The sequence below is a fragment of the Phacochoerus africanus genome, chromosome 2 (genome assembly GCF_016906955.1).
Source record: "Phacochoerus africanus isolate WHEZ1 chromosome 2, ROS_Pafr_v1, whole genome shotgun sequence".
Classification (NCBI taxonomy): Eukaryota; Metazoa; Chordata; class Mammalia; order Artiodactyla; family Suidae; genus Phacochoerus; species Phacochoerus africanus.
In genome coordinates this window covers 132,003,020-132,017,256 of record NC_062545.1, presented here as the reverse complement: position 1 = coordinate 132,017,256, position 14,237 = coordinate 132,003,020, and the positions used below count along the sequence as shown (strand labels likewise).

General features: G+C 39.5%; 2 protein-coding genes across 2 annotated transcripts in view; one reads left to right on the top strand and one right to left on the bottom strand.

Annotated features, from left to right (window-relative positions):
• The window catches only part of CHP1 (calcineurin like EF-hand protein 1), a 38,923-nt gene that overhangs the window by 9,079 nt on the left and 15,607 nt on the right, over positions 1-14,237 (top strand). Inside the window, exons 3-4 of the mRNA XM_047766668.1 lie at positions 7,858-7,938; positions 13,084-13,211. Coding sequence (XP_047622624.1) covers positions 7,858-7,938; positions 13,084-13,211 — 209 coding nt within the window. The remainder of the gene's footprint in view (positions 1-7,857; positions 7,939-13,083; positions 13,212-14,237) is intronic.
• On the bottom strand, positions 2,259-2,461 carry LOC125119537 (40S ribosomal protein S29-like). Its single transcript, XM_047766669.1, has one exon. It carries the CDS (start codon positions 2,450-2,452, stop codon positions 2,282-2,284), a length of 171 nt encoding a protein of 56 aa, XP_047622625.1. The 5' UTR covers positions 2,453-2,461; the 3' UTR covers positions 2,259-2,281.

Below are 14,237 nucleotides of genomic sequence, written 5' to 3'. Positions count from 1 at the left end.
ATCACTAGATGCCTGCTGCCGTACTCCAGGTCCCCTTAGTTTGAGTGGTCATTGTTCTGGTCCTACAAATATACCTTTGGAAATTTCAGCTCTCTTTGCCTGAGTTTTCCCACAGCCCTTTCCCAAACATGTTAGCTCTTAGGAGGTTGACCCATAGAAATCCAAGGCAGTCTAGGTTGTTTTGTCCTCTATCTCATTTCCTAACACAATCCATAACCCTAAGATACATCAGTTTATATGTATTTTTTCTCTCTTTTTTTTTTTTTGTCTTTTTAGGGCCACACCTGCAGCATGTGGAGGTTCTCAGGCCTGAGGTCAAATTGGAGCTGTAGCCACTGGCCTACACCACAGCTACAGCAACAAAGGATCCGAGCTTTGTCTGTGACCTACACCACAGCTCATGACAACACCAGATCCTTAACCCACTGAACGAGGCCAGGGATTGAACCTGTGACATGGATACTAGTCAGATTCATTTCCACCGAGCCATGACAGGAACTCCAGTTTCTATGTATTAATCTTAGATAAGATATTCAATTTTTTAGTCTAAAGTAGTGGTTCTTGAAAGAGGACTGTTTTTCCCCTGAGTGGCCAAATATCAGGAGGCATTTTTGATTGACAGGACTGGGGAATGCTACTGATGTCTAATGGGTAGAGGCAGGAATGCTGCTGAACATCCTACAATTCACAGGTCGAAACCTCCCCACCTTGCCCAAATGTCAGTAGTGCCAAAGTTGAGAAACTAGTCTAGAGTAAGTGTATGATTAAGACTAATGTAATGCTCTATCATTTTATATTTGTAATTGTCTTCTCATAGTCAAATGAATATCTCCTTATTACCACCTCCCAACCTAATTCTCAGTAGCAGCATTTTGTTGCCATTAGTCCTCAGCTTTGATTGACTGGTATGAAATGAAGCTATTCGCCTTTCTGGTGGCTGTCAAGAAACACGTTAGGACTTCTTTGGAAGGCTTTTAGCCTAGGTGTGGGATATAGCCTAAGTGGGAAGGGAACATAGTTTCTAAGCCTAATCTTCAGGTGGAAGAGCTAAAGGATGCTAGTAAATCCATAGGGCCATGTTTGTTTAGGGAAAATCTGGCATCACTGAAAGCTGGGATTGACCAAAACCATGTTCCACTGTCAGTAAAGTCAATGATTATGGAATAACTATCATGTGAAAGACCACCATAGGTGCTTTATCTTTGTCCGTTTTTTTTTTTTTAATTGAGGCAAAATGCACATAGCATAAGATTTGCCATTTTGAAGTGTACGATTTAGTGGCATTAACTACATTCACAACATTGCATAACTACATTGTTTAACTACATATTACCGCAGTCTCATTCCAGGACATTTCATCAGCTCGCTGGAAATCTCATACCCATTGATTAGTCACTTCCCATTCCTCTCTCTCTGGACATTTCATATAAATGGAATCATACAGTATGTAGTCTTTTGTGACTGCTTTGTTTAACAGCATGTTTTTAAGGTTCTTCCATGTTGTAGAATATATCATTACTTCTTTTTTATGGCTGAATAATATACCATTGTGTGCACATTCCACATTTTGTTTATCCATTCATCAGTTGGTGGACATTTGGGGTTGTTTATTCCTTTTGGCTATTATGGACATTTTTGTGTGGACTTAATGTTTTAATTTTCTTGGGCCAAACTATTTTCCAGAGTGCTGTACTCTTTTACATTCCTACCAGCAAATGTAATGAGGGGTCATATTTCCCCATATCCTCACCAACACTTTTTATTTATTTATTTATTTATTTTAAGGGCCGTATACATGACACATGGAGGTTCCCAGGTTAGGGGTCCAATTGGAGCTGTAGCTGATGGCCTACGCCACAGCCACAGCAACACCAGATCCGAGCAGCGTCTGCAATCTGTACCACAGCTCATGGCAATACCTACTGGATCCTCAACTCACTGAGTGAGACCAGGGGTTGAACCTGTGTCCTCATGGACGCTACTCAGGTTTGTTTCCGCTGAGCCACAATGGGAACTTTGAGATTCATTTTCTTGTTTGACTTTATCCATAAGACAAATGAGTTCAATATCCTGGATAAGCATTTGCTTTGTGTACACAGCGGTATCAGTCATTCCAGAAAGGAGTGTCACTGATCAGAACCATGATGCCAGTCTAATTCTTATTCTTTTCGTAGATAATCTTTTTTTGGGGGGGGGGAGGAGTTAAATTTTATTTTATATACAAAGAACCAGCATTGTTTCTGCATAAGGTAGATGTCCCGGATGACCCATTCAAGGAAGCTTAGTCCAACTTAATGAAGCCAATATCCTTCGCGTACTGGCAGAAGTACTGGCGGCACATATTGAGGCCGTATTTCCGGATCAGACTGTGCGGGTTTGAGCAGACATGGCAAGAGCGAGAACCCTGACCGAATTTTATCGGATGGCTCCTGTAGAGCTGCTGGTGACCCATCTTGCTTTCTTAGCTGCAACGAGGCAAAAGGCCGTAGATAATCTTTTTTTTTCTCTCTCTCCGAAAGCTTCAAATACATCCTCTTGCTGTTCTGAAATCTGTTAAAGTTGTATCTTTTCTGAGTTATTTTGTGTTATTCATTGCTCAGTATCAGGTGAACCTTCTCAACTAAAAATATATCCTTTTGAACGTTTTCTTCTGTTGTTTCTTTATTTCCTCCCCTTATTTTTTTATGGCATTTCTTTTGATTGGCTGTTGGACTACCATGACTCAGTTTTTTCTCATATATTCTGACTCTTTGGTTTTCCCTTTGCTTCCTGAAAGATATCCTTGAATTTATTTGGAGGATCTTTTGATGAACTTATCCTCAATCATATTTTTAATTTCTAAGAAACTTTCTTGTTCCTGATGTCTGCTTTATCATAGTAGCTTATTTTTATTTAACAGGTACAAAAACTTAACAAATGTCTGTTGGGTTACGTATTAGAATCTCTCAGAACTACCCTTTGTTCCCTGTATTATTATTATTTCTAATCTTGAGCCCATTCTTTTATTCTCTTAATTTTCCCCAAATATCTGTTGAACATTTGTTGTCTACTCATAATAATGAAAAAGCCTGGGCTGATTACTGTAGAAAATTGGCATGGACTTACTTGTGGTTGGGTTTTCCATTTCTTTCCCTGGATAGAAGGACTGACTTCAAGCCCTCTATATTCTGAACAGGGCTAAGAAGTGGGTGACCCTCACTTTAGTGTATGTGGACAGGGAGCATGGGCACAGACTTGCAACTCCCTTCCCCAAACAAAAGGACTATGTTCCTGAGGACCCCTCTTGCACTTGGCTGAAACCCTTCCCAGGTAGATTTTTTGGTTTCTTTTCATAGCAATTCTCTATTTTTATACTAGGGACAAAGGGTTTTATATTCTTGGAATGGGTGCTGGCAGCAGTGGGCAGCTGGCCCAGTCTTCTAAAGTTCCATTAGTTAATTTCCCAGAATGCTGCTGTCCTTACCTGTCATCTCTGCGTGCAGTGCCTTGCTGAGACTGCAGAGCAGAGTGGCTGTGAACTCTGTTGCAGTTTCACGGCCTTCTTCTCTTACTTGTCACTCCATTTGCATCTATTTTCTGACTTCCAGAATTTGTCACAATCCCTTGTCTACTAGTACACTCCTCTCACCCTGGTTGTTTATGTCATGGATAGACAACATTCCTGTGTGTACATTTTTACCGACATTTCAGCGGGGTTTAGAAAATGAGAGGATATAAACATGTGGTCACTATGCTCCACCAAAAGTCAGGTATAGCCTTGCAAAATATTAAAATAAGAGGCAAAGACTGGATTCAGCACTTACTGACACTTTCTATTTAGAAAAAAAAAAAAATCTGTTATTAAAACAAAAAAAAGGTGTTCCCAGGGGGCCTAATGGTTAAGGATCCAGCATTATCACTGCTGTGGCTAAAGTCACTGCTCTGTCATGGATTCAATCCCTGGTCCACCAACCTGTGCATGCTGAGAGCATAGCCAAAAAGAAAAAAAATTATTGGAGTTTCCTTTGTGGCTGAGCAGGTTATGAATCCAACTAGTATCCATGAGGATGTGGGTTTGATCCCTGACCTCAGTCTATGGGTTAAGGATCTGGAGTTGCTGTGAGCTGTGGTGTGGGTCACAGACGCCACTCAGATCCTGCTCTGGCTGTGGTGTAGGCCAGCAGCTGCAGTGCTGCAGTGCTGATTCAGCCCCTACCCTGGGAACTTCCATATGTGGTGAGTGTGGCCTCCCTCTCCAGAAAAAAGAAAGAAAGAAAAAATTATTAATGATCTAACTTAAAATGTTAATTAAATGTTTTGGATAATGGAAACTATTGTCATTTCAGTGTTAATAAATGTAAATAATTACACAATAAATGTAAATAATAAATGATTCATCTCCATTATACCACTTAAATATGGAAAACTTTTCTTAATTAAATGTGTGTTCCCATAGGTATGTCCAGTTAACAAAATTTTAATGTCCTCATTATGTGTAAGTCATCTAAGCATTGACTTTGAGTCCTTGAAATATAAGCAGTTAACTGTGAGGCTGCCTCTCTGTTTAAGAGAAGGAACTTGCACAGTGAAGATCAGTGTAGAGGAACGGCACTTCTGGTTACTAAAGTTCTCTCAAACTCTGGTTTCTTAGAGCATCCAGGTTCCCGTGAATATCTGGAAAACCACTCTTCATTGCGAGCGGGTTTTTTGGGCCATGAAGAATGCCATTGTACATGGTTCTACTCTTAAATTTGCCTCCTACCAGTAATAGTATCTTAAATAATCTTCAAGGAAGATTTTCCTATGTATACCATGAGATGGAATATCACATTGGTAATTCTTTTTATGTGCACACACAAATCTGCACATTTATGATCTGTGGACCACTTGGAGTATTTATTTTTCTCCATTAGATTTCTGTTGGTGGACAAATTTGAGGAGCTAAGTTTTAGAGGAACTGACCAGACGATTTCCATTCCACTATAGAACAACCAACAATAATAAAATATGTATTATTTAACAGTTTACAGGAATTCCCTTCGTGGCTCAGCAGAAACAGATCTGACTAGTACCCATGAGGACACAGGTTTGATCCCTGGCCTTGCACAGTGAGTTAAAGATCCAGCATTGCCCTGAGCTGTGGTCTAGGTTGCAGATGCAGCTTAGATCAAACATTGCTGTGACTGTGGCATAGGCTGGCAGCTACAACTCTGACTGGACCCCTATCCTGGGAACCTCCATATGCCGTGGGTTTGCCCCCCCCCCCAAAAAAAAAAGAAAGAAAGAAAAGTTTACAAACTTTAATAATATTCTTTCACTTTTATGTTGATGCTTTCAACAGTATTCCCTTGGTCTTATAGACCCCATTCTATATACAATCAAAATTCTAAGAGTAGAGTTAAATAGTATCAAAAGACAGGGTTTAGGTCCTTAGTGACATTGGAAGTCCAGGACTAGATCCTTCATTGAGCCTGAAGGAGTTCAGGCTAGGTTGTGGACTCGCCACCTGACACTAGACCTGGTATTTAAACTGTATCTTTTCAAAGCTAAAATTGCTTAAGCTTGTTAGACATTAAACTGAGGTATGTGGCCTTGCAATTCAAATCAGCCTTAATCTTCATTTAAAAGGGAGTAGTTATTGTTTCTTAACCTCTGTCAAACAAGAGGAGCAACGTTTTGGTGATAAAGTGGACTTTGTATTAAAGAACACATTATGTAATAAGAACTTAGAACATGTTTGTTGAATTAAATAGCCAGGACCTCGGTAATTTTCTTTATCATTTTAAGCAACCCAGTTATCTTGTGAATGGCTTCTTCTGGGACATTACATGATACAAAACTTATTACTCTAGGTAATCAAGGAAGATTAGAATCCAGAGGGTTGTTTGGGTTTTTTGTTCTGTTTTGTTTTTTAACCAGAGCTTTGTGCTCTGTCCCCTAGGTTAATTTCTGCCTGTGTCACCATCAGAGGTGGTGGATACAAGCTTGTTGAATTAAATAAGCACCTGTAAATGTTAAGCCATAAGAGGATTAGGGAGTTGAAGGCACCAGGGTAAAAGAGGAACATTTCATTAGTATTTCATATGAAGAAGGTAGAGGAATAAGTTTTATCTCTTCCGTTAGATTTTGAGTTTATATTCCCATTTCCCTCCTCCTTTTTATCTGGAAATAATTTGAAACTTACGGAAAAGTTACAAGAAATAATACAAAGAACTTTCATACACCTGATACCTAGATACCTAGATTTACCGTTTAACATTTGCCACATACTTCAGAGAGTATTTCCTATAACAAGGATATCTCATATCAAAATCAAGAAATTTAGCATTTTATACAGTTCTGTTATATAATATTCCATATTCTGTGTGATCTGTATTCCATTTTTACCCTATGGTTTAGTCAGATCCTTCATAGCAGTTTTTTCCTGGTCTAGGATCATTCATTAAATTCATTTGTATGTCTCTTTAGTCCCCTTTGATTGAAAACAATACTCTGCCTTTCTCTGTCCCTCATGACACTGATATTTTGTGGTTATGTTGTAGACAGCTTTATATTCTTGACACAGAATATCAACCAAAAAAAAAAAAAAATTCCCTTCGTGACTTAGCAGTTAACTAACCCGACTAGGATCCATGAGAATGTGGGTTTGATTCCTGGCCTTGCTCATTGGGTTAAGGATCCAGCGTTGCCATGAGCTATGCTGTAGGTCACAGACACGGCTCAGATCCTGCGTGGCTGTGGCTCTGGCGTGGGTCAGTGGCTGTAGCTCTGATTCAACCCCTAGCCTAGTAACCTCCATATGCTGTGAGTGTGGCCCTAAGAAGCAAAAAATAATAATAGTAATACTTATGAGTATTTTTTGGGAGAGCACCTTCCTTTCAAAAAGTTTATTTAATATGGGAAAGAAGTGTGCTTTTTTAGGGTTGCTTTGACTTACAGACAGACTTAAATTATAGATCTGGAGTTCCCTGGTGGCCTAGCATTTAAGGATTCAGCGTTGCCACTGCTGTCACTAGGGTGACAGCAAGCCCAGGAACTTCTGCATGCCAAAGCTACAGCCAAAAAAAAAAAAATTGCAGGTCTGCCACATTTTACCTTTGTAGCACCAGACAAGTTACTTTATCTCACTGACTCTCAATTTCCTCAGCTCTAAAAGGGTATAAAGTTAACATGTTAACATGAAGAAATGAAATAAAGTATATAAACAGAGAGCAGCACATGATGTGTATCCAGTGAAGGGAAACTAACAATATTCACTTCAGCAGACCAACAAGTTGTGAGAGGATGACTGCTCTTGCCTGTTCCAGGGTTAAATACTTCTCTGGCTCTAGTCTGTGGAAGGCGATGGAGAAAAGCCAGTCCGAGCAAGGACATATCTAATCAGTTTTCACATTTTATTCTCTCTTTGGATTTAAATGTCACCTAAGACTTCCTTGCATTTCATAGGTACTGTGTGTCTTCTTACCAAGGGTGCAGAGGCCTCTCTGAATTTTCCTCTCGCATTGAAGCTCTGCAGTGTTTGATACTTTGCAGTTGCTGTTCATTCTCCAAACTTAATAACTAAGTACAAAATGGTAATGTTCAAGGAATCATTTACAGGGACAGCTTAGTATTTGCTTCCCAGTTGGTTCACTGATGTAACCTGTGTGCTGAATTCACTGGAATGTGGCATAGTCAAATCTGGCTTCTTCCACTCCCAAGTTGGTGCAAGAAACACTTGGCAATTATTAAAGTGCTATTCTTTGCAGTTATTTGGTATAATTTGCCACAGAAGTAAATTCCAGGGGGTAATATTCTTGCTAGGTTGTACACTTGCATGACTGAAGGAGTTCATGCTAAGGGCCAATGGTTTCTAACTCAAAGTGATTCTTGTGGCAGCCGGGAAGATTTCCAGCGGATTCCAGAACTTGCCATCAACCCGTTAGGGGACCGGATCATCAATGCTTTCTTTCCAGAAGGGTGAGTCCCTGCTGTTGCTTCCTTTCTGGGGCTAATCTGGAATGTTGATATTGCTTGGTCATCTCAGACCATGACCCTCCTGGTTATATTGGGCCTCCCTAACTCAATCATATCTAGAATATGTCTACCCTCTTCCCTGTTTTAAACTTTGGATAGGTATCTGAGTTCATCTTCAAAATTCTGTCTTTAATCTCTCCCTATTTTTGAAGTAAACTAAACTTTTAAAAACTTTGATTTGGAAATCATTTCAAATTTACAGAGAAGTTACAAAATTTGCAAATAGTACAGAGAACACCTTCTTTTACTCTATTGTTATATTGTTAACATTTTGCTTCATTTGTGTTTGCTGTTTCTCCAGTTCTAGCCAATAAAAACATCATTCAAGCCATATACATAATGACTACAAATTTTCTAGTGGCCACATTTAAAAAGTAAAAATAAATAGGTTAAATTAATTTTAGAAAAATAAGTTCAATTAACTTTGGCAATGTATATGCTATTTCACCCAATATTTCCAAAATATTACCATTTAATATGTAACCAATATTTAAAAATTATTAGTATATTGTATATCTTTTTCATATTAAGTTTTTTTTTTAATTTAATTTTTTTTTTGTCTTTTGTCTTTTTGTTGTTGTTGTTGCTGCTATTTCTTGGGCTGCTCCCGCAGCATATGGAGGTTCCCAGGCTAGGGGTTGAATCGGAGCTGTAGCCACCGGCCTGTGCCAGAGCCACAGCAACTCAGGATCCGAGCCGCGTCTGCAACCTACACCACAGCTCACGGCAATGCCGGATCGTTAACCCACTGAGCAAGGGCAGGGACCGAACCCGCAATCTCATGGTTCCTAGTCGGATTCGTTAACCACTGCGCCACGACGGGAACTCCATATTAAGTTTTTTAAATCTGGTGTGTAATTTATTCTTACCACACCTATCAAGTGCTGTAATAATATTCTTTTTTTCCCAGCTTTAATGAGAAGTGACTGACATATAACATTGCATAAATTTAAGGTGTACAACATAGTGATTCTCTATATGTATATATGGAAAAATGATAACCACAATAAGACTAATTAACACATTCATAACCTCACATAGTTACTTTTTTCTAGTGATGACAACTTTTAAGATCTCCCTCAGCAACTTTAAAGATACAATTCAGTGTTGTTAACTGGTGTCACTATGCTGTACATTGCATTACCAGAATGTATTTATCTTACAACTGGAAGTGTGCACCCTTTGATTACCTTCATCTATTTCCTCCATTATCTATTTTATTCTAAATTATTATTTTTTTCTTTCTACGGCCACACTCACAGCATATGGAAGTTCCCAGGCTAGGGGTCTTATTGGAACTGCAACTGCAGGCCTGCGCCACAGCCATGACAACCCTGGATCAGGGCCACATCTGCGACCTATGCTGAGGCTTATAGCAATGCCAGATCCTTAACCCACTGAGCAAGCTCAGGGGTTGAACACACATCCTCACGGAGACTTGTCGGGTTCTTAACCTGCTGAGCCACAGCAGGAAGGCCTATCCTAGAATATTATTGTGGGGAGTTCCTTGGTGGCATAGCAAGTTAAAGATCTGGCATTGTCTTTTCTGTGACCCAGGTTGCTGCTGCAGCGCAGGTTCAGTCTTTGGCCCAGGATCTTTGCTGCATGCCACGGGTGCAGCTATAAAAAATATTATTGATTCTTCAGTTTTACCAGTTTATCCAATAATTTCCTTTTTAGTATGTTTCCTTCCTCTAGAACAGGAGCTAGTCTGTCTCAGTTGTCACATCTCTTTAGCCTCCTTTAATCTGGAACATTACCACAGCCTTTATTTATTTATTTTTTCTGACATTGACAAGTAAGAATATAGTTCCTCTGCCACACACACACTTTCTCAAACAGATTTAGGTTTGTGTAATGTAAAACTAGGCTTTCGATATGCTTCACTACCTAATCCACTGCCTTCAAAGTACTGAGTCAATATTTACTGATTTAAACCTTTTCTTGAATAAAGCTTATGATATAATCTTGTTTTAAATAATCTCTCTAACAATCTCTTCCTGGTTCCTCGTGACTTGTTTATATGACCCAGAGAACTTTAAAATGTTATGTGGTTGCCAATTCTTAATAATAAGATAAAGTGTCGGTGAGAACACTATCGGGTGAAATAGGTAGAGAGGAAATTTTAGAACTCTGAATTGAGAGCAAAGGAATTTACAAGTTGAGAAATTTGTCACTCAATATATTTGAGTGACTGAGGGGAAGACTAGTTCATGTCTAGTTCACATGAACTAGAAGACAGGTCTCTGTCTGAGTGAGACCTGCCCTTTTCAGATTTGTGTTGGCCGTGAGTGATGGCCTACACTTCCTCATTCCCCCGCTTTTTCTCTCCCTGAACTGCTCTGTTTGTTTCAGGTGTGGTTTCAGTGCTGAATTCTTCTCTTTTTTAACTTCCTTTTTTTTTTTTTGGGCCATTTCTTGGGCCACTTTCTCAGCATATGGAGGTTCCCAGGCTAGGGGTTGAATCGGAGCTGGAGCCGCTGGCCTACGCCAGAGCCACAGCAACATGGGATCCGAGCCGCGTCTGTGACCTATACCACAGCTCACGGCAACGCCGGATCCTTAACCCACTGAGCAGGGCCAGAGATCAAACCTGCAACCTCATGGTTTCTAGTCAGATTCATTAACCACTGAGCCACGAAGGGAACTCCTAACTTCCTTTTTTTAGCCCATGCAGAGAATTGAACCCTGTCCAGAGATATCTTTCACTTCTATGCTTTGTATCTAGACCTTTTGCAATGAAAAGTAAACCCCACAGAGCCATTTTGCCAACTTTTTTTTTTTTTCCAGTATTCCTTAGTCACCATTGATTATTTGAAGAAGCAGCTTGTGGAAAGCTGTTGTATAAAGGCCAAACCAACTTTGTTATGACGATAGTGTTGCCAGTCATCCTATCCATTCATCTCTTGCTAATTGACAATGTGTGCTGATGTATTTGAGGTGTATATGAGGAAGCCAAGGATGGCACTGGGCTACACTGCTAGACTCTCAGCAAGCAGCGCCTCTGCTTCTTGCTCTAATCAGATACAGATATTTGGCTTCTGGGTTTTTGTCATATGCTAGTTCATTTTGTTTTTAAAGAATGAGATTTGAAAGTAGAACATTAGTGGACTTCCCGTCATGGCACAGCAGAAACAAATCCAACTAGGAACCATGAGATTTTGGGTTCAATCCCTGACCTTGCTCAGTGGGTTAAGGATCCAGTGTTGCTGTGAGCTGTGGTGTAGGTCGCAGACGTGACTTGGATCTGGCGTTGCTGTGGCTGTGGCATAGGCCAGCAGCTGTAGCTCCGATTAGACCCCTAGCCTGGGAACCTCCATATGCCACAGGTGTGGCCCTAAAAGGACAAAAGACCAAAAAAAAAAAAAAAAAAAAAGGAAAGAAAGTAGAACATTAGCATTTAGTTCTCTCTCTTTTCTTTCTTTTTTTTTTGTCTTTTCTTGGGCCGCTCCCACAGCATATGAAAGTTCCATATGACTCAAATCTTATTACACATTACTTGATTCCTCAGCTCTTACTCACATTTTTTAGAGATACTGCTCCATTAGCAGTATAGCTTCCTTAAAGAATGAAAGGTCATTCTTTTGAGTACAAGGGGCTCACGAGCTAGCCTTTGAACTTTACCTTTAAAAGGTCTCTGATCTGTGTGTATACATGGCACTTACGAGACCTGACATTCCGCAACTATTTAATGGGCCACACAAAGACTAGGATTTATTTTTAGGTAGCCCCAGCAACCAGGCAACTTGTTCTTTCCATGGCTTCTTAAATAAATATTTGTGTCACATGGGACATTCTTTTTTTTTTGCTTTTTAGGGCCTCACCCTAAAAAACATATGGAAGTTCCCAGGCTAGGTGTTGAATCAGAGCTATAGCTTCCAGCCTATACCACAACTACAGTAACACCGAATCCTTAACCCATTGAGCAAGGCCAGGGATGGAACCTGCATGGTTATTACTGAGCCACAATGGGAACTCTGACATTCTTTTTTAATACTAAAAACCATTCTTTATTCATTTAAGTTTTAGGATTAATTCTTATAAGGTTACTGATTAGCCTCTGGCACAATAAAAAGATTTTCTGTAGTGTTAAGTACCCAAAAAGCTTTATACACAGAAGTCTTCCAAACATTATGGGGAAGGAGTTCTCTGGTAGCTCAGCAGGTTAAGGATCCTGCATTGTCGCTGCAGGCTCTCTTTACTGCTGTGGCATGGGTTCGATCCCTGGCCCTGGAACTTCCCTGTGCCAGGGATATGGCCAAAACAAACAGAAAAGCAAACATTATGGGGAAAATATCTATCCAATTATGAGGAAATAAAATCATAATACAGCTGTACAGTTATTATACAGATGGTTAAAATGTTTCAAAGTGTTTATATTGATTCGATATGTGCTTAAAAGTTTAAAAATAAGAAGGATATAAAATTATATGTGTACTATATTCCTAATTATCCAAAAAGCATAGGAAAAATTACTGGGAGAAAATATATTAACAATGATTGTAATTGATTGGTAGAACTAGGGGTGGTTTTCTTTCAACTTTTTACCAAATTTCCAAAAATGTTTTTATTACTTCTATAACTAATTAAAATTTATTTCAAAAGCAGCTTTTCCGTAAAATGCTTCAACCTTAAAATATTACTAGGTATTTGTGACTACAGGGAAGACATTGGGAGATGGTTGGGGAGTCATTGGGTTGAAATGACTAACTTCATGTTTGCTGTAGAGTCTGAAGCAGTAAGTTCAGGTTCTGGCTTGCCTGATAGCACATCCCTGGTGCTACTCAAAATCCTCTTTGGGAAAAAGAGATATAAGTAAATTCAATAGGTGGTGGACTCTGGTAAATCCTATTACCTCTCTAAGTCTGGTTAATCATTTATAAAAGTGGGAATAATTATACCTTACAAAGTAGAGTCAGGGCTTAACTGGAGATACTTTATGAGTCCTAAATTACCATGCATATGGGAAGAGACCTCACTAAATGGACTTTCAGGCAACGGTAGCTAAAATTGTTGCCAAAGTATTGAAATGATAAGAAATAATCACTTGATTGACATGATGTTCTATTTGTTATATTTCCCAATCAGAGAGGACCAGGTAAACTTCCGTGGCTTCATGAGAACTTTGGCTCATTTCCGACCCATTGAGGATAATGAAAAGAGCAAAGATATGAATGGACCAGAACCACTCAATAGCCGAAGCAACAAACTGCACTGTAAGGAGATAAAGTCTTCTGGCTTAAAGTATCTTCTTTTCATTTCTTAAAAATCATTTATTTAGTCCTTCATTCATTGAACAAATATTTGCTTAAGCAAAGTGATTAAGAGCTTAGACCCTGGAGCTAAACTGGCTGGGTTTGAATCCCAGCTCTGTCACTTTTTGGCTGTGTGACTTTGCGCAAGTTACTTAAAATCTTTGGACCTCAGTGTCCTCTTTTGTAAAATGGGATATTAAGGGGTTTTGCATAGGAAGGTTGTGGGGATTTAATGAGTATGTCAAGTACATCAAACAGCACCTGGCAGTAAGAGTTAGCTACTAATATATCCTGTGTTCCAGAGTGACAACAATGAAAAGACACAGCCCATCATAAAATGTGGCAGATACCAGGATGTAATTCACGTAGGGGTGGACAGCTGAGTTAGTGTAAGATTAAATTTTTCTCCCCATGCCTCTTGCCTCCTTTCTTTGGATACTTGTTAGATTTCCCTCTGCCCTTTGTTGGTCCATGTATGATATTGCTTAATCCCTTACAGTACTTCTCCAAGAAATTAAAATTGAATTTCTTTTTTCATTCACCACAAGTGAAATTGTGTTGACTTGATTGAGCCCAGGCTTCTCTTACTAGGGTGCGCAATAGTGTCTAGTGAGGTCCGTGGAGCCACAAACTAAATGGGGCCCATCAAGTTTTTACTGGATGATTTATTTAAAGAAAAATCAAGAAGTCTTTTTAATGGAGTTCCTGTCATGGCATAGTGGAAACAAATCTGACTAGGAACCATGAGGACTCAAGTTCGATCCCTGCCTTACTCATTGGGTTAAGGATCCGGCGTTGCCGTGAGCTGTGGTGTAGGTCGCAGACACGGCTCAAAGCTGGCGTTGCTGTGGCTGTGGAGTAGGCCAGCAGCTGTAGCTCCCATTCGACCCCTAGACTGGGAACTTCCATATGCCAAAGGTGTGGCCCTAAAAAGCAAAAAATAAAAGCCTTTTTAATATTGAAACAGATACATAATGGAATGTAATG